The 20546-nt window shown below is 39.2% G+C and overlaps 1 protein-coding gene across 1 annotated transcript in view; it reads right to left on the bottom strand.

The window, feature by feature from the left end:
* Nucleotides 1-2157: 2157 nt before the first annotated feature.
* Nucleotides 2158-20546, bottom strand: part of ABCB4 (ATP binding cassette subfamily B member 4) — a gene marked incomplete at both ends in the record, with an annotated part of 75312 nt that continues 56923 nt past the window's right edge. Inside the window, 6 exons of the mRNA XM_079711497.1 lie at nucleotides 2158-2361; nucleotides 10471-10617; nucleotides 13404-13610; nucleotides 15079-15276; nucleotides 17034-17190; nucleotides 19770-19910. Coding sequence (XP_079567623.1) covers nucleotides 2158-2361; nucleotides 10471-10617; nucleotides 13404-13610; nucleotides 15079-15276; nucleotides 17034-17190; nucleotides 19770-19910 — 1054 coding nt within the window. The remainder of the gene's footprint in view (nucleotides 2362-10470; nucleotides 10618-13403; nucleotides 13611-15078; nucleotides 15277-17033; nucleotides 17191-19769; nucleotides 19911-20546) is intronic.

Here is a 20546-nt window from a genome sequence, read left to right on the forward strand (position 1 = left end):
TATGCCCAGGAGCAGGATTGCTGGATCATATGGTAACTCTATTTTTAGTTTTCTGAGGAACCTCCATACTGTTCTCCATAGTGGCTGTACCAATTTACATTCCCACCAACAATGTAAGAGGGTTCTCTTTTCTCCACACCCTCTCCAGCATGTGTTATTTGTAGACTTTTTAATGATGGCCATTCTGACCAGCGTGAGGTGATACCTCATTGTCCTTTTGAATTGCATTTCTCTGATAATTAGTGAAATTGAGCATCTTTTCATTTACCTGTTGGCCATCTGTATGTCTTGTTTGGAGAAATGTCTGTTTACGTCTTCTGCCCATTTTTCGATTAGGTTTTTTTGTTGTTAAGTTGTATGAGCTGTTTGTGTATTTTGGAAATCAATCCGTTGTCGGTCACATTGTTTGCAAATATTTTCTCCCATTCTGCAGCTTGTCTTTTCATTTTGTTTATAGTTTCCTTTGCTGTGCAAAACCCTGTAAGTTTGAATGGGTCCCATTCATTTATTTTTGTTTTTATTTCTATTGCCTTGGGAGACTGACCTAAGAAAACATTGGTACAAGTTATGTCAGAGAATGTTTTGCCTATTATCTCTTCTAGGAGTTTTATAGTGTCATGTCTTATGTTTAAGTCTTTAGGCCATTTTGAGTTTATTTTTGTGTATGGTGTGAAGGTGTGTTCTAGCTTCATTGATTTACATGTGGCTGTTCAGCTTTCCTAGCATCACTTGCTGAAGAGACTGTCTTTTTCCCATTGTATATTCTTGCCTCCTTTGTCAAAGGTTAATTGACCATAGGTGTGTGGGTTTATTTCTGGGCTCTCTGTCCTGTCTCATTGATCCATATGTCTGTTTTTGTGCCAATACCATGCTGTTTTTTTTTAAACCTTTACATTTAAGTACTTTTTAAAAAATTAATTTATTTTTATTTTTGGCTGTGTTGGGTCTTCATTGCTGCAGGCGGGCTTTCTCTAGGTGCCGCAGGTGGGGGCTACTCTCAGTTGCGGTGCGTGGGCTTCTCATTGTGGTGGCTTCTCTTGTTGCGGAGCACGGGCTCCAAGCGCACGGGCTCAGTAGCTGTGGCTCGTGGGCTCTATAGCGCAGGCTCAGTAGTTGTGGCGCACAGGCTTAGTTGCTCTGTGGCATGTGGGATCTTCCTGGGCCAGGGCTTGAACCCGTGTCCCCTGCATTGGCAGGTGGATTCTTAACCACTGCCCCACCAGGGAAGTTCCTCCATGCTGTTTTGATTACTGTACCTGTGTAGTACTCTCTGAAGTCTGAGAGGGTTATGCCTCCTGGGTTGTTCTTTTTCTTCAGGATTGCTTTGGCAATTCTGTGTCTTTTATGGTTTCATATGAATTTTAGGATTATTTTAGTTCTGTGAAAAATGTCCTGGGTAATTTGCTAGGGATTGCATTGAATCTTAATTCTACAGTTTTATATACCTAAACTTTGCTCTTCACTTTCTCCATATGATTTTTAAATTTTTTTATTCAAGTATGGTTGATTTATAGTGTTTCAGGTGTACAGCAAAGTGATTCTGTTTTATATCTATATATATTTTTTTCAGGTTCTTTTCCATTATAGGTTATTTCAAGATATTGAATATTGTTCCCCGTGCTATACAGTAGACCCCTGCTGTTTATTTTTATATGTAGTAGTGCATACCTGTTGGTCTTAAATTCCAAACTTATCCCTCCCCCCTTTCCCTTCTGCTAGCCATAAGTTTGTTTTCTGAGTCTTTTTCTGTATTGTAAATAAGTTCATTTGTATCATATATTTTTTTTAGATTCCACATATAAGTGATAGCATGTGGTATTTTTCTCTGATTTATTTCATTTAGTATGATAATCTCTAGGTCCACCCATGTTGCTGCAAATGGCGTTACTTCATTCTTTTTTATGGTTGAGTGATATTCTCTCCATATGTTTTTGGTAACTCATAGCTAGGCTGTTTTCATACTTCATCAAGCCAGATGTTACTTTTAACTCCTACATTTCAAATGCTGTAATATCCAACCCCAAATTGGATGTTCTAAATTGATATGGAATAAGATATACCTATATTTTATGATGACTTAGAAAAGAAGTCTCTAAATCAGAAAAAGCTGTAGAATGATTTGAATTTATTTTTAAGATACACTATAACAAGAGTTCATCACTTCTGTGTCCCAGCCTGGACATTGACCATAGAGAAATAGATGCCTCTCTGTGCTAGCAGCTGCTGGTGTGTGCCATGCTCCCTGACTTTGCCGTTCTCAATCACCACTATCAAGTCTGCATTCTGAATGGTGGACAGGCGGTGAGCGATCACGATGCAGGTACGGCCTTCTCGGGCTTTGTCCAGAGCTTCTTGGACAATCTATTGATAAATCAAAACAGAAGCCTTATCTTAAAAATTGTAGAAATAAGTTTTAACTGTAAAGGAAATCTAAATATTTTACCATATGTACAAAAGAAAATTACCTTTCTTGTCTCATTTTGAATCTTTAGCTTTATGCATGTTTTTACATAATCCATCTTTTTTTTTCCACACACACACACTGTATTTTATTTTTACAAGAGATAAATAGACTGACACCAAGCATTGTAAATGGATGACCACAACAAAAGCAACAATGATTGCAATTACCAAACATGAAACACACTCATACTATGTCATAATATTGACATTCAGTCCAGTAATCCTCCACTGTAACAGCTCCTTTACTTTGCAGTGAAAATTGATTTGTATATTTTTTGCCTCTGAGTCCTTGTGGGATTTTTTTTTTTATTCAAACAGAAAGTCACAAAAATTATAATCCTCATCAGTTCACTCAGTCCCATGTAATTAATTTTTTTATCTTGATCTTTTGTTAGCACTTTTATGAGTTCATCAGTTTTCCATTAGAGTTCTGAAAATGCTTACTCATTCACTTAAGCAGTATAGTCAGTTACCAGAAACCTGTACTTGTCAGAGTCTTTTCCATGAATTCCTTGAAGATGAAACCCTTTTATAGGAACAAATTTGCAAAAGCATCAGAGTACACCCAGAACTGTCTGTAAATGACAAAAGACTTAAAAATGAGCACGGTTAAAGATTTGATGAAAGTTCATAATAATGCAGTTGACAAGGAAATTTAGTTATTTCTGGGATATACATTTTAAAGTAATAACTAGAATTATGACTTATAACATTATACCAGAACATACAAGATTTTTAGAAATTTCACGTAATGTCTGAAACATTTATATTAACATATTTCCATACTAATAACTAGAATTATGACTTATAACATTATACCAGAACATACAAGATTTTTAGAAATTTCATGTCTGAAACATTTATATTAACATATTTCCATAATAATAACCCAAAGAAAGTTTAGTATTAGTTGTTTTGTTTGTTTTTTTATACTGCAGGTTCTTATTAGTCATCAATTTTCTGCACATCGGTGTCCATATGTCAATCCCAATCACCCAATTCATCACACCCCCACCCCAATCCCCCCCCCACGCCGCTTCCCCCCCTTGGTGTCCATATGTTTGTTCTCTACATCTGTGCCTCAACTTCTGCCCTGCAAACCAGCTCATCCGTACCATTAGTCTAGATTCCACATACATGCGTTAATATACGATATTTGTTTTTCTCTTTCTGACTTACTTCACTCTGTATGACAGTCTCTAGATCCAACCACGTCTCAACAAATGACTCAACTTTGTTCCTTTTTATGGCTGAGTAATATTCCATTGTATATATATACCACAACCTCTTTATCCATTCATCTGTCAGTGGGCATTTAGGTTGCTTCCATGACCTAGCTATTGTAAATAGTGGTGCAATGAACATTGGGGTGCATGTGTCTTTTTGAATTATGGTTTTCTCTGGGTATATGCCCAGTAGTGGGATTGCTGGATCATATGGTAGTTCTATTTTTAGTTTTTTAAGGAACCTCCATACTGTTCTCCATAGTGGCTGTATCAATTTACATTCCCACCAACAGTGCAAGAGGGTTCCCTTTGGTCCACACCCTCTCCAGCATTTGTTGTTTGTAGATTTTCTGATGATGCCCATTCTGACTGGTGTGAGGTGATACCTCATTGTAGTTTTGATTTTCATTTCTCTAATAATTGGATGTTGAGCAGCTTTTCATATGCTTCTTGGCCATCTGTATGTCTTCTTTGGAGAAATGTCTATTTAGGTCTCCTGCCCATTTTTGGATTGGGTTGTTTCTTTCTTTAATATTGAGCTGCATGAGCTGTTTATATATTTTGGAGATTAATCCTTTGTCTGTGGATTCGTTTGCAAATATTTTCTCCCATTCTGAGGGTTGTCTTAATGTATATTTATTTTTGGCTGTGTTGGGTCTTCGTTTCTGTGGGAGGGCTTTCTCTAGTTGTGGCAAGTGGGGGCCACTCTCCATCATGGCGCACGGGCCCCTCATTATCGCAGCCTCTCTTGTTGTGGAGCACAGGCTCCAGACGCGCAGGCTGAGTAGTTGTGGCTCATGGGCCCAGTTGCTCTGTGGCATGTGGGATATTCCCGGACCAGGGCTCGAACCCATGTCCCCTGCATTGGCAGGCAGCTTCTCAACCACTGTGCCACCAGGGAAGCCCCTGAGGGTTGTCTTTTCATCTTGTTTATGGTTTCCTTTGCTGTGAAAAAGCTTTGAAGTTTAATTAGGTCCCATTTGTTTGTTTTTATTTCCATTACTTTAGGAGGTGGATCAAAAAAAATCTTGCTGTGATTTATGTCAAAGAGTGTTCTTCCTATGTTTTCCTCTAAGAGTTTTATAGTCTCTGGTCTTACATTTAGGTCTTGAATCCATTTTGAGTTTATTTTCGTGTATGGTGTTAGGGAGTGTTCTAATTTCATTGTTTTATATGTAGCTGTCCAGTTTTCCCAGCACCACTTATTGAAGAGACTGTCTTGCTCCATTGTATATCTTTGCCTCCTTTGTCATACATTAGTTGACCATAGGTGTGTGGGTTTATCTCTGGGCTTCCTATCTTGTTCCATTGCTCTATGTTTCTGTTTTTGTGCCAGTACCGTATTGTTTTGATTACTGTAGCTTTGTAGTGTAGTCTGAAGTCAGTCTGATTCCTCCAGCTCCGTTTTTTTCCCTCAAGACTGCTTTGGCTATTCGGCGTCATTTGTGTCTCCATACAAATTTTAAGATGATTTGTTCTAGTTCCATAAAAAATGCCATTGGTAATTTGATAGGGATTGCATTGAATCTGTAGATTGCTTTGGGTAGTATAGCCATTTTCACAATATTGATTCTTACAATCCAAGAACATGGTATATCTCTACATCTGTTGGTATCATCTTTAATTTCTTTCATCAGTGTCTTATAGTTTTCTGCATACAGGTCTTTTGTCTCCTTAGGTAGGTTTATTCCTAGGTATTTTATTCTTTTTGTTGCATTGGTAAATGGGAGTGTTTCCATAATTTCTTTCAGATTTTTCATCATTAGTGTATAGGAATGCAAGAGATTTCTCTGCATTAATTTTGTATCCTGAAACTTTACCAAATTCATTGATTAGCTCTAGTAGTTTTCTGGTGGCATTTTTAGGATTCTCTATGTATAGTATCATGTCATCTTCAAACAGTGACAGTTTTACTACTTCTTTTCCAATTTGTATTCCTTTTATTTATTTTTTCTTCTCTGATTGCCATGGCTAGGACTTCTAAAACTATGTTGAATAATAGTGGTGAGAGTGGACATCTTTGTCTTCTTCCAGATCTTAGAGGAAATGCTTTCAGTTTTTCACCATTGAGAATGATGTTTGCTGTGGGTTTGTTGTATATGGCCTTTATTATGTTGAGGTAGGTTCCCTCTGTGCCCGCTTTCTGGAGAGTTTTTATCATAAATGAGTGTTGAATTTTGTTCAAAAGCTGTTTCTGCATCTATTGAGATGATCATATGGTTTTTATTCTTCAATTTGTTAATATGGTGTATCACATTGTTTGATTTGCGTATATTGAAGAATCCTTGCATCCCTGGGATAAATCCCACTTGATCATGGTGTATTGACCTTTTAATGTGTTGTTGGATTCTGTTTGCTAGTATTTTGTTGAGGATTTTTGCATCTATATTCACCAGTGATAATTTTCTTTTTTAGTAGTATCTTTGTCTAGTTTTGGTATCAGGGTGTTGGTGGCCTCATAGAATGAGTTTGGGAGTGTTCCTTCCTCTGCAATTTTTTGGAAGAGTTTGAGAAGGATAGGTGTTATCTCTTCTCTAAATATTTGGTAGAATTCACTTGTGAAGCCATCTGGTCCTGGACTTTTGTTTGTTGGAAGATTCTTAATCACAGTTTCAATTTCATTACTTGTGATTGTTCATATTTTCTATTTCTTCCTGGTTCAGTCTTGGAAGGTTATACCTTTCTAAGAATTTGTCCATTTCTTCCAGGTTGTCCATTTTATTGGCATAGAGTTGCTTGTAGTAGTCTCTTAGGATGCTTTGTATTTCTGTGGTGTCTACTGTAACTTCTCCTTTATCATTTCTAACTATATTGGTTTGAGTCCTCTCCCTCTTTTTCTTGGTGAGTCTGGCCAATGGTTTATCAATTTTGTTTATCTTCTCCAAGAACCAGCTTTTAGTTTTATTGATCTTTGCTATTGTTTTCTTTGTTTCTATTTCATTTATTTCTGCTGTGATCTTTATGATTTCTTTCCTTCTGCTAACTTTGGGTTTTGTTTGTTCTTCTTTCTCTAGTTCCTTTAGGTGTAAGTTTAGATTGTTTACTTGAGATTTTTCTAGTTTCTGGAGGTAAGCTTGTATAGCTATAAACTTCACTCTTAGAACTGCTTTTGCTGCATCCCATAGGTTTTGGATTGTCGTGTTTTTATTGTCATTTGTCTCTAGGTATTTTTTGATCTCCTCTTGGATTTCTTCAGTCTTCGTTATTTAGTAACGTATTGTTTAGCCTCCATGTGTTTGTGTTTTTTACGTTTTATTCCCTGTAATTCATTTCTAATCTCATAGCATTGTGGTCAGAAAAGATGCTTGATATGATTTCAGTTTTCTTAAATTTACTGAGGCTTGATTTGTGACCCAAGATGTGATCTATCCTGGAGAATGTTCCGTGCACACTTGAGAAGAAAGTGTAATCTGCTGTTTTTGGATGGAATGTCCTATAAATATCAATTAAATCTAGCTGGTCTATTGTGTCATTTAAAATTTCTGTTTCCTTATTTATTTGCATTTTGGATGATCTGTCCATTGGTGTAAGTGAGCTGTTAAAGTGCTCTAGTATTATTGTGTTACTGTAGATTTCCTCTTTTATAGCAGTTGCCTTATGTATTGAGGTGCTCCTATGTTGGGTGCATATATAATTGTTATATCTTCTTCTTGGATTGATCCCTTGATCATTATGTAGTGTCCTTCCTTGTCTCTTGTAACATTCTTTATTTTAAAGTCTATTTTATTTGATATGAGTATAGCTACTCCAGCTTTCTTTTGATTTCCATTTGCATGGAATATCTTTTTCCATCCCCTCACTTTCAATCTGTATGTGTCCCTAGGTCTGAAGTGGGTCTCTTGTAGACAGCATATGCATGGGTCTTGTTTTTGTATCCATTCAGGAAGCCTGTGTCTTTTGGTTGGAGCATTTAATCCATTCATGTTTAAGGTAATTATCGATATGTATGTTCCTATGACCATTTTCTTAATTGTTTTGGGTTTGTTTTTATAGGTCCTTTTCTTCTCTTGTGTTTCCCACTTTGAGAAGTCCCTTTAGTATTTGTTGTGGAGCTGGTTTGGTGGTGCTGAATTCTCTTAGCTTTTGCTTGTCTGTAAAGTTCTTGATTTCTCCATTGAATCTGAAAGAGATCCTTGCTGGGTAGAGTAATCTTGGTTGTAGGTTCTTCCCTTTCATCACTTTAAGTATATCATGCCACTCCCTTCTGGCTTATAGAGTTTCTGCTGAGAAATCAGCTGTTAAGCTTATGGGAGTTCCCTTTTATGTTATTTGACGTTTTTCCCTTGCTGCTTTCAGTAATTTTTCTTTGTCTTTAATTTTTGCCCATTTGATTACTATGTGTCCTGGCGTGTTTCTCCTTGGGTTTATCCTGTATGGGACTTGCTGCGCTTCCTGGACTTGGGTGGCTACTTTCTTTCCCATGTTAGGGAAGTTTTTGACTATAATCTCTTCAGATATTTTCTCAGGTCCTTTCTCTCTCTCTTCTCCTTCTGGGACCCCTATAATACGAATGTTGTTGCATTTAATGTTGTCCCAAAGGTCTCTTAGGCTGTCTTCATTTCTTTTCATTCTTTTTAATTTATTCTGTTCTGCAGCAGTGAATTCCATCATTCTGTCTTCCAGGTCACTTATCTGTTCTTCTGCCTCAGTTATTCTGCTATTGATTCCTTCTAGTATATTTTTTCATTTCAGTTATTATATTGTTCATCTCTGTTTGTTTGTTCTTTAATTCTTCCAGGTCTTTGTTAAGCATTTCTTGCATCTTCTTGATCTTTGCCTCTATTCTTTTTCCGAGGTCCTGGATCATCTTCACTGTCATTATTCTGAATTCTTTTTCTGGAAGGTTGCCTATCTCCACTTCATTTAGTTGTTTTTCTGGGGTTTTATCTTGTTCCTTCATCTGGTATATAGCCCTCTGCCTTTTCATCTTGTCTATCTTTCTGTGAATGTGGTTTTTGTTCCACAGGCTGCAGGATTGTAGTTCTTCTTGCTTCTGCTGTCTGCCCTCTGGTGGATGAGGCTATCTGAGAGGCTTGTGCAAATTTCCTGATGGGAGGGACTGGTGGTGGGTAGCTACATAATCCATCTTGCATATAGTTATGTTCTTTGTAATAAAAATGGATTCTCACACTAGTCACAAAATGATTTAAACTTAACTACTTCACTTTTGAGTATTTTATTTCCCAGGTTTTCCATTATTAATGTGCTAAAGGAAATGAAAAGTGCAAAAAATAACATTTTATACAAGTAATATGTGGTCATTTTTGAAAATTTGGAAAATGCTGGAAGGGATTCAATAAAAATATTCTACCTCAAAATAACCGCTATCTACATTTGTTTTTTTCTGTGCTTGCGTATTTTTAAAAATTTTATTGAAATAGAGTTGATTTACAATGGTGTGTTAATTTCAGGTGTACAGCAGAGTAATTCAGTTATACATATACAGGTATGTATTCATACAGATATGTATTCTTTTTCAAATTCTTTTCTCATATAGGTTATTCCAGAATATTGAGTATAGTTCCCTGTGCTATACAGTAGGTCCTTGTTGGTTATCTATTTTATATATAGTAGTGTGTACATTTTAAAACCAGACTAATTTATCCCTCCCCTTCTTTCCCCTTTGGCAACCATAAGTTTGTTTTCTATGTCTGTGAGTCTATTTCTGTTTTGTGAATAAGTTCCTTTGTATCAGTTTTAAATTAGAGTCCACATTTGAGTGATATCATAATGGTATTTGTCTTTCTCTGACTTACTTCACTTAGTATAATAATCTCTAGGCCCATCCATGTTGCTGCAAATGGCATTATTTTGTTCTTTTTTATGGCTGAGTAGCATTCCATTGTATATATGTACCACATCTTCTTTATCCATTCGTCATGCCCAATGCCCAAATGCCCAATGGACATTTAGGTTGCTTCCATATCCTGGCTATTGTAAACAGTGCTGCAATGAACATTGGGGTGCATGTATACTTTCAGAACATGTTTTTCTTCAGATATATGCCCAGGAGTGGGATTGCTGGATCGTATGGCAACTCTATTTTTAGTTTCTTAAGGAACCTCCATATTGTTCTCCATAATGGTTGTACCAATTTACAGTCCCACCAACAGTGTAGGAGAGTTCCCTTTTCTCCACACCCTCTCCAGCATTTGTTATTTGTAGACTTTTTAAAAAATAAATAAAATGTTATTTATTTTATTTATTTATTTATGGATGGATGGCTGTGTTGGGTCTTCGTTGCTGCATGCAGGCTTTCTCTAGTTGTGGCAAGCAGGGGCTACTCTTCCTTGCGGTGCATGGGCTTCTCATTGTGGCGGCTTCTATTGTTGCAGAGCGTGGGCTCTAGGTGCGCAGGCTTCAGTAGTTGTGGCACAGTTGCTCTGCAGCATGTGGGATCTTCCAGGACCAGTGATCCAACCCATGTTCCCTGAATTGGTAGGTGGATTCTTAACCACTGGGCCACCAGGGAAGTCCCTGTTGACTTTTTGATGATGGCCATTCTGACCAGTGTGAGGTGGTACCTCACTGTAGTTTTGATTTGCATTTCTCCATTAATTAGTAATGTGGAGCATCTTTTTATGCGCTTGTTGGCCATCTGTATGTCTTCTTTGGAGAAATAACTATTTAGGTCTTCTGCCCATTTCTTGATTGGGTTTCTTTTTCCCCCTGGATATTGAGCTGTATGAGCTGTTAGTGTGTTTATCTATTTTTTTCATGGTTGACTGCACAAAGAAGTCTATTTTATAAATTAAATGGGACATGAGGTAGGAGGCCATACCTTTTCACTTTCAGTATCCAGAGCTGATGTAGCTTCATCCAACAGTAGAATTCGGGGGTGTCGGATGAGTGCTCGGGCAATAGCAATCCTCTGTTTTTGACCTCCTGAAAGCTGAGTCCCCTTATCTCCCACTCTTGTTTCATATTTCTGCAAGTTAGCCATTAGAAAGTTAATAAAGTTCTAGCTCAGAAAAATTCTAATGACATATTGAATAAACTTTTACTTCTTAACACTTGACAGTTCTAATTATAAGAAAAAATTACTTAGAATCACTAAAAAGTTTCTGTAACAACTACCAAGTTGTCCATTTAATTTTTTTAACAGGACATTCATTTTCAAAATCAAACTAGAAAATTAATGACCTTAGTTTTCAATGGTATGCTGCAACAGATTCTCCAATTCCTACCATTATCAAAATGTCAGTTGATCTGCTATCATTGGAGTCCTAACATGGTTACATGTTAGTGTTTAAGGTATAACATTTTTTATTTGAAATATTCACGTGACTCATATGGAGCCTAGTTTATTCTTTTTTAAACTCATTCATTCACTTAAATATTTACCAGCTACCTATTATGCCAGAACTGTGGGAAGTATAAAAATGAATTTGTCTGTGTTCTTACACTTAAGGAATATATAATCAAGAGAAAAAAAAATACATACACAGCACTCAATATAAGATCAAGTTACTAGTCACTGTGAAAATTGTTTCACTGAACTCTTATTTTTCAAATCTATATTGATTTCACTGCAATTTGGCTATAGTCATAGCTGCTATAATGAGGTAATAAATAGGGAGTGTTGGGGACCGTGGAAATTGGAGAGTACAGTCCTCCAAAGAAATAAAACACTAAAGAAAAACAACCTTATACCAAAATTAACTCAAATGGAGTGTGAAATTAAAAGTAAAATGTAAAAGCATAAATTTAGAAAATAAACAGTGGAGAAAAATCTTTAGGACCAAGGGCTAGGCAAAGAGTTCTCGGACTTGACATCAAAAGCATAGTCTGCAAAAGGAAAAAATGAATTGGACCTCATCAAAATTAAAAACCGAAGCTCTGAAAAAGACCCTGTTAAAAGGATGAAAAAATAAGCTACAAACTGGGAGAAAATATTTGCAAACTACATTTCCAACACAGGACTAGTAACATGAATATATAAAAATCTGTCAAAACTCAACAGTAAAAAATAATCCAATTAGAAAAATGGGCAAAAGATATGAAAAGAAAGACATTTCACCAAAGAGGAAATATAGATGGCAAATAACTATATAAAAAAATGTTCAACGTCCTCTGCCATTAGGAAACGCAAATTAAAACCACAGTAAGATATCACTATACACCTATCAGGATGGTAGAAAAAATAGTGGCAACAGCAAATGCTGGCAAAGATTCAGAGCAACTGTATCCCTCATACTTGCTGGTGGGAAAATGAAATGGCAGAGCCACCTTGGAAAACAGTTTAGCAGTTTCTTAAAAAGTTAAACAAGCAATTAGCATATGGTCTAGCAGTTGTGCTCCTGGGCATTCATCGCAGAGAAATAAAAATGTAGGGTCACACTAAAACCTGTACACAAGTATTTATAGCAGCTTTACTCTTAATAGCCCAAACGGAAACAACCTAGATGTGCTTCAACAGGTGACTAGTTAAAAAAGCTGAGGACCATATGGTAGCTCTATTTTTACTTTTTGTAAGGAACCTCCATACTGTTCTCCACAGTGGCTGTATCAATTTACATTCCCACCAACAGTGCAAGAGGGTTCCCTTTTCTCTACAAAACAGAAATAGACTTACAGATAGAAAATAAACTTATGGTTACCAGTGGGTAAGGGGAGGGGGATAAATGGGGAGGTTGGGATTGACACACACACACGACTGTGTATAAAATAGGTAACTAATGAGGACCTGCTGTACAGCACCGGGAACTCTACCCAGTACCCTGTAATGGCCCATATGGGAAAGAATCTAAAAGAGTGGATAAATGGATATGTATAAGTGATTCACTTGCTGTACACCAGAAACTAACACAGCATTGTAAATCAACTCTACCCCAATAAAAATTTTAAAAGCTGCGGGCCATCCAGACCATGGAGCCATCCGACTCAGCAATAAAAAGGCATGAACTACAGTTATACACAACAGCTTCAGGGAATTATGCTGAGGGAAAAAGCTAATCTCACAAGGTTATATACTGTACCTATGTTTACATAACATTCTTAAAGTATAAGATTACAGAAATGGAGAACAGTTAGTGGTTGCCAGGGGTCATGGGGAGTAAGGGCAGGGAAGAGGGGTGTGTGGCTATGAAAGGGCAACATGAGGAATCTGTGGTGATGAAAACGTTCCATATCTTGACAGGGGTAGTGGATACATGAATCTACACACGCAATAAAATTTCATAGAACTACAAACGTATCCAAATGCAGACAAGTATAATAAAGCTGGGGAAGTCTGAGCAAGATCAGTGGATTGTATCAAAATTAGTATCGTGGTTGCAATACCCTATTAGTTTTGCAAGATGTCGTTGGAGGAAACTGGGTCAAGGGTACACAAGATCTCTGTATTCCTTACAGCTGCCCATTAATCTGTAATTATCTCAAAATAAAATGTTTAAAAAAGAAAGTACCGTAAGGAATAAAGCAAACATGGCTACAGTACGAACAAAGCCCTCAACCACCAGTTTGAGGTGACTTAACATCACCTCGTTTGCTTCTCACAACATTTGTACGAGGTAGACACCACGCCTAATTTTCCCATTTACCAGTAAGGAAACTTGGTATCATGGACTTCAGTGTCTTGTCCAAGGTCACAGTGCTAGTACAGAGGCAAGTTCTGTTACAAGACTTTGAAGTATAACTTTGGGAACTGTTGGAGGAGGAAAACAGTTTGCAGTTGATTCTGGTATCAGCCTAGGAAGCTACCAGTTCACTTACTTTGGGTAAGGTCTCGATGAAAGGATGGATGTTGGCTGCTTTGGCGGCACTCACAATTTCAGACATCTTTACAGACCGGCTGTTGTCTCCATAGGCAATGTTGTCGGCAATGCTGCAGTCAAACAGGATGGGCTCCTGGGACACAATTCCGAGTTGGGCTCTGAGCCACTGGATGTTGAGCTTCTTTGCTTCTTGACCATCTAGGAGCTGAAAACCAAAGTCCACAAACTATAAGAAGGGCTTAAAAAAAAAAAACCAACTAAACAGTAAGTTACTAGGAGGACTGTTGCACATGGGTATCAGCAGTTTGTGAAATACCAACCCTCACAGCCTGTAAGCTCTTACACTGCTGGAGGCCAACACAGCCAACAAAACGATTTTTTTTTTTTTTTTTTTTTTATGTTGACTAGGCCATCCCTTTCTTGTTCTACCCAGAAAAATGGTGGCACGTTTGGCCCCGTCTTTCCACATTACTTTCTTTGTTCCTACCTGCCCTCATCCAGGCAAGTGTACCGTCCTCTGCCTTTAAGAAGTATGCAGTTAGGTGTCCTGCTCATATCTGCTGTCACCTGAACAACTGCAACCTTTCACCTTGACTGTATCCCCCTCCTCCAGGCACACCAGGAAAAAAAGCAGATCAGCAGCATGGCCCCAGATTTTGAAAGCTGGTTATCTCCTTTCCTACCTCTACCTCTCTTTCACTTGAGAACTACCAGCCTTCAACTTCCCCATTTCTCTTTTTGATAAAACTAAGGACAAGAGTTCAATGGAAAGTGGACAAGCTCAAAGGGCAGTATCTTTATCTTTGGAAAACTGGCTTTGTTGATGGTGGTTTTGATTATTTTTTTGTTTGCTGTAAGCAGGAGGCATGATGCTTCTAGAGGAGCCTTGTGATGTGCTGAGAATACAGCTTCCAGCAATGCAAAGGGCACGGTGAAGAAATACAAGTCCAACTAGTCCTGCCCTCTATAGAAAGAAATTCCCACTGTAGTATTAGCACAGCATACCTACAGAGTATTGTTGAGCTGGTTTGCCCATATTCATACCTTCAGAGTAATTGTAATAGTGGAAGCATAAGATTTTCCCCAAAGAAACAACAAGGTTTAACATTCTGGTGACTCTAAATGGGGGTGGGCTTCCTGGGCTAGGTCAGTGGGTACCATCCCAAGGTAATGGGAAATGCAGGCATTATTGGTAAGAGCCAAGTCTCCCCTCATGGAAGAGGGCCAGGGGCTAGACACCACAACATCAATGCTGAAAGCCAAATATGAGAGGGCTGGAGTATGGGTTAGAGAGAGATGGCAATGCAGGAGGAGGGGAGGGAGTCCTGGGAGTCTACTCAGAACTCTGGCAGGACTGTGCGGCTTACCTTTATAACCCAGGAAGCAAGTGAGTGTTCACGCAGGAGGCTCCCGCTGGCTCAGAAGGCCCAGGGCAGGGCATAGATCCACTTCATACTCAGTACTTTCTGAACTTCACTCAACTCCTGAAGTTCTACCCTGTCGTCCCCATATATTTGTCTGACTATGGGTGCCACCTTGGGGTTTATAGAATGTGGTCATCGCATCAGCTAGGGTTATAGGTCTTGTCCAGTTTTTTCCATTATGGGAATATTGGTTTAGCCACTTGAAATACTGCCTTTAATCAAGTTACTAATTTAAGAAAGTGTGCTCACCACTGTTCCAGCCAAGGGGTCGTAGAACCGCTCCAGGAGCTGGACCACCGTGCTTTTCCCACAGCCGCTGCTGCCCACCAGGGCCAGCGTCTGGCCCTTCTTCACCTCGAGGCTCAGCCCCTGAAGCACGGGCACGTTTGGCCGCGTGGGATAGTTGAACACGACTTCATTAAGTGTCACATTTCCTTCAAACTTATCCTAAAAAATAGGTATCTTTATGTTGCTATTGTAATTGGTCTGATAATGACTGGAATAAAAAGTATAATTTCAAGGCCTTCCCTCGTGGCGCAGTGCTTAAGAATCTGCCTGCCAATGCAGGGGACACAGGCTCGAGCCCTGGTCCGGGAAGATCCCACATGCCACGGAGCTACTGCGCCCGTGCGCCACAACTACTGAGCCCGTGAGCCACAACTAATGAAGCCCATGCGCCTAGAACCCGTGTTCCACAACACGAGAAGCCACCGCAATGAGAAGCCCGCGCACCGCAACAAAGAGTAGCTCCCGCTCGCCGCAACCAGAGAAAGCCCGCGTGCAGCAATGAGGACCCAATGCAGCCAAAAATAAATTAAAAAAAAAAAAGCATAATTTCAAGGAAGCTTTACCAAACACTATAGCAGAGAAACATACAATTCATATTCAGTACGGGTACTGGCACCAGTTAGTATTGGTAGCAAGTTGTTATATAAAATGAAGATGGGAGCCAGGGGTACAGGTTAAAGAGAGTCATATTACAGAGTTGTTAACTCAAAATTTCTGGTTCACTGAAGACAAATATTTAGTTTTCCCAACTGATGATTTTGCGGCTGGAGCCAAGTCAATGGCCCAAGGCTCAGAGGCCTGGGGATTTAGAGCAGTTTCTACCTGCCGTCTCAGTGAACAGCCCTTGCCTGCAGCCCTGGTGGCCTCTTTATCTCCCTCACTGGGCACAGCTATTTTCTCAGAACAGGAAATACCTGGTGAAGTTCCAAAACGGTTGTGTTAAGTCCCCATCACTTTATCCACGCTGCTTCGCCTGCATTAAAACGTGCAGCGGCTTGTGTTATGCAAGGAACACAACACTGAGATCTAAGTTTGGGGATAGTAAAGGGTTATTCCTCCTACTCTGAATAAAGTGGCCTTCTCACCAGTCGTAACGCTGTGACGACAATATGTGATGAAAGCCAAATTGCTAGTGCAATTACACACAGAGCTATAGGCACATACCTTCCACGCAGAAATGACTCCATTTTCATGGAAATTATTCAGTTCTAGTACATCTGGATTTGGGGGTTCTTTACTTTTGATGTGTTCATCCTTGCAACCCCCTATGAAATTTGAAAATGCCAGGAAAGTTGGCCAAATATTACTAGCCTTGTAACTATCACAAAGCCAGTGAAGTGAATGTGAGTGTAATCACTACAAATTTATCCTGTGGTTGCGACTGCCAGCTAAAAATTGCCACTTGCCATCTGCCTCTACAAGGACAAAGTCACAAACTGTGGCAGCCGCCAGCCTTCAACACCCCCTGAAAGGAGTTCAGGGTGGAGATCAGCAACGAGGCTTTCTGTGCTCTGGGAGAAACTGGCAGAACAGGCCTTCAGATAGTTAGGTATTTTCAGCAGAAAATTTTATGAACCCAATTTCTTGCATCTTCTCGTACCTAGAAAAGCACTACAATCGTTAATGGGGGCATCTGCTCCTGTGACCAGTAGCAAGGCTCTGCCAAAATGCGTGCTTAACTGCACGCGCCCCTTTCACTAAAATCCTATGGAACTCTGACCTTCTCCCTCCCTCTTAGGAGCAGTTTCTCCGAGCTCTCTGAGATGCTGTCTCCCGGGCTGCAGTCCTCATTTTGCCCCGAATAAAACTTAACTCACAACTCTCACGTTGTGCCTTTTTTTTTCGGTCGACATGATCTAGCAGACAGCAAACCTTTAGGAAAAAATTAAGTGCTGATCAGACAGCAGAGAACTCACAGGCCGCAGGCCTTCCTCACTGTGGCTGTCAATCAAAGGTTGTCTTTCAAACAGGCTGAATAAGTGCGCTGCAGACAGCTTGGCTTTAGCATAGTCTGGAGCAAAGGAACTCGCGTGTCCTAGAGCCACGGCGCCCAATACGATCGCTGAAAACACCCTAGATGGGAGCAGAAGAATTTTAAACATTAATTTATATAATTCAGCCCCGAGATGTCTCAAAGCCCAAAGACTTACTGCTGGCCAGTACTGATGTTTTCACTCCCTTACTCATCCCCCTCCTCCCTCCCCCACACATCGCTAGAAAATTCCAAGACCAAAGGAGACCGGGAGGGGAGGCGGCACCCGCTGCCTGAGGGTCTCCTTTTTTCTACTGCCTTCTGGCTTCCTTTAGGAGCTTCTCATTTCCTAGATTTCATGTAACTTTGTAAAGCTCTCCTGTCTCAGGAGGCATCTGCTAACAGAATCTTGAGTTGTGATCTCAGGTAATTCTAGTAACAAGCCACATACCCCGTTTAGACTTGAGGGAACTGAAGCTCTGGGGGCTGAAGGGACTTGATCAGTACCAGACAAGGAGTGAGGTTTCCTCCTGACTCCACAGCCCTGATCTCCAGAGTGTGGTTTCTTCTGCAGCCCCGCACAAACAATAATCATCGTCACTGTGGTTAAAGAATTCTTACTGGGCAAAATAAGCCTTTACTACAAATAGCCTTTCTCTTACAAGTAAAATAACTATTGCTATGACCCTGAAAAAACAAGCTAACGGTCTACTCTCCAATTAAAAGAACGGATATGGATTATAACTCCTAGGAGGAACTAAAGATTCTGAGATTTATGCCTCCACAAAGCTATTTAATTCTGGCACCAGAGCTCCCTAGAGAGAGGGGAGGGTAGGAAAATTTCTAATAGAGAACTTTAAAAAATCTCCCCCAAACTTCTAAATCTAAGATTTTGAGGGGAAACTGTATTTTTTTTTTGATCTCTTTGAGCTCTACTCAAATAAGAGAGACCAAAGTTCCACAAGTTTGAAAAAAATTAAATAAATTCCATGCACTGAATATTTTCTGCTTTGCTTCTGTATCCCTGATACAGACCAGATAAATAACTCTGGATTGGGTGTCAGGGCATTTGGCTCCCTGTTTTGGTTTGTAATTTAATACATTATTTTTTTAATTCTTTTTTTAAAATTGAAGTATAGTTGATTTACAATGCTGTATTAATTACTGCTGTGCAGCAAAGTGTAAATCTAAGGTATTAAAATGTATTTTAAGTACACGGGGGGTGGGGGGAATGGTGGGTAGAGTAATGCTCTCCCTTAAATATTTGATGAGGTTAATTATCAAAACTCACATTTTAGAAGAGTGATGAACAACTCACATGTAGCTAGCTGCCTAGCTTTCCTGTACAGCCTGTAATGCAGCTTTAGTATGAAAGATTTTAAAAGCTATCTTCCAATTATCCAGAATTTAACATTTTAATGATAAAAACAAAACAGTTTTTAAAAGCAGGGCCAATTTTTTCATTGGTATTTTTCTAGACGATGAATGTCTCCAAGTGGTAATTCCCAGCTGGCTATTTCCATCTGTCACTTCAAAACCACTTTCTACTCTCCCATCTCTATCTTATACCATCCTCCTCTATGCGTGACAGGCTGACCTTCAGGGTCTGCATCGAAAGGTTTTCTGGTCCTCTGGCTCCTGATGGGGTTTGGCAAGGAATAGCATAGCAGGGAAGGAGGCTGGAGGAGTGGGACCAGGCCGTTTGCTGTGTTGGTCTCTTTCCTGTTGGAGAGTTGTGGTGTTGGGGTCCTTCCACCAAAGACCACAGAAGGCCCCTGCGCTGGCTTCTGAAAATCTTTCCCTCCTCTTGCCCTTCGGGCTTAAGTAAGGTCTTAGTGGTGCCTAGCTGGGCACTGCTGACCTTAATACTTCTTCACACCTTTATAAACAGACCCTTTAGCAAGCTGTCCTCCATTACCCCATCTGCAGGGCCATTTGTTCCCTGCTGGGATCCTGTGTGATGCAAAGATATATATTCTTTTTTCATGGTTATTTTAATTTTGGATGAAAACAAAAGTACAGCTTTTAAACACTTTCACTCTGTCCGTCTTGACCCTGGGTTTTTTTTTTTAAGTTGTTTGCTACTTTTTAAAAATCATCCCATCAGAGCAGAAATACGCCAAAGTGATCTTAAAAGAATGGCTGCCCTTTGGCAAGACTAGACTGCAACCTAATTGAATGTATTTAGCATATTTTGAAAGACCATTGGTTAGCCTTGGAAACCAAGAAAATAGGAAAGGCCAAGAGGCAAAAGTTGGCAGGGTCATCCCAGGGCTGGTTAGGGAACAGAGTGTTTACCAGACTTCAGTCAAGCGTTCCCATCCCACTGTCAAGGCCATCTTTGGCCTAATAGTAAGCTATTATAACCTCTGTTTTGGGTCCATGGTTGCCAGCAGTTTTCTAATTATGATTTATCTCTGCATTTAGAACATGTGCTGTCCTCCTGTCCTATGTATTACTGAAATTCTGGTTTATGATCATTTTCATGAGCTTGGTTGATTTTAGTCCACTCGGATAATGAAACTGTCCTTGGAGTACTGACAACATTCGATTTCTGGGGTAGATTCAACTCTCTGACTTCATCATAAAACAAGTTAGTTTTTCGGTCTACTCCAAACCTTTGCATAGACCTATTGAAACTTTATTATGGAATAATCTCAATAAATTAAAAGTTACTTACAGAATAACATCTCTGAAGTGCATATGTCCATTCACAATGAGATAGGCACCAAACCGAAAACAACCGGCATGGGAAAAATACATAAATGCTTGCGAAATACTAAAAGTAATTCCATAGATGTGTGCTTTCCGCACAGAATTCCTGAAAAGCAAATCAGTATATCTGTAACCATTATCTTCAACCTCTCTTAGCACTGGCTTGTACAAAGAGCACAGCTTCTAAGTCTAGTCAACCTGTGTTTAAATTCTGCCCCCAGTTATAATTAATTTAAGTGACTTAACCTCTCTACGCATCAGTTTTCTGACTTGTAAGAGGGGGATAACCAGTATGATACAAAATTGTTTTGAGATCTAAATAGACAATACAAATGTCTAGCACAGTACCTAGCTCATAGTGGTTGCTCAAATGATAGTTGCTGTTTTTATTACACAGGAATATCTGGGAACTCAAACATGATTGTTGTTATCAAAAATAAAGGATGTCAAAGTTAGGACTAAAGTTTGAATTGTCTAAATTCAGTTGTCTAATATTATTATCTTGTCTTCTGTGATGAGTTACAGCCTCGCATATCAAAGTTCACATTTCAGATTCAGAAAAGTAGGGTCACCGAGGTTTATCTAGACACACATCAGAAGTTCTTCCCGGAGCTAGATTCCCACCATCCCCAACACAATTTGTTTTGAACCATTTCTAATTAGACCTCTTGCTATCCTCTATTAGTTTAGCTACTTTATTTTACTTTATTATTCTAAATCTTCCAGAAGAACATTAATTTAT

This window comes from Hyperoodon ampullatus, assembly GCF_949752795.1.
Source record: "Hyperoodon ampullatus genome assembly, chromosome: 9".
Classification (NCBI taxonomy): Eukaryota; Metazoa; Chordata; class Mammalia; order Artiodactyla; family Ziphiidae; genus Hyperoodon; species Hyperoodon ampullatus.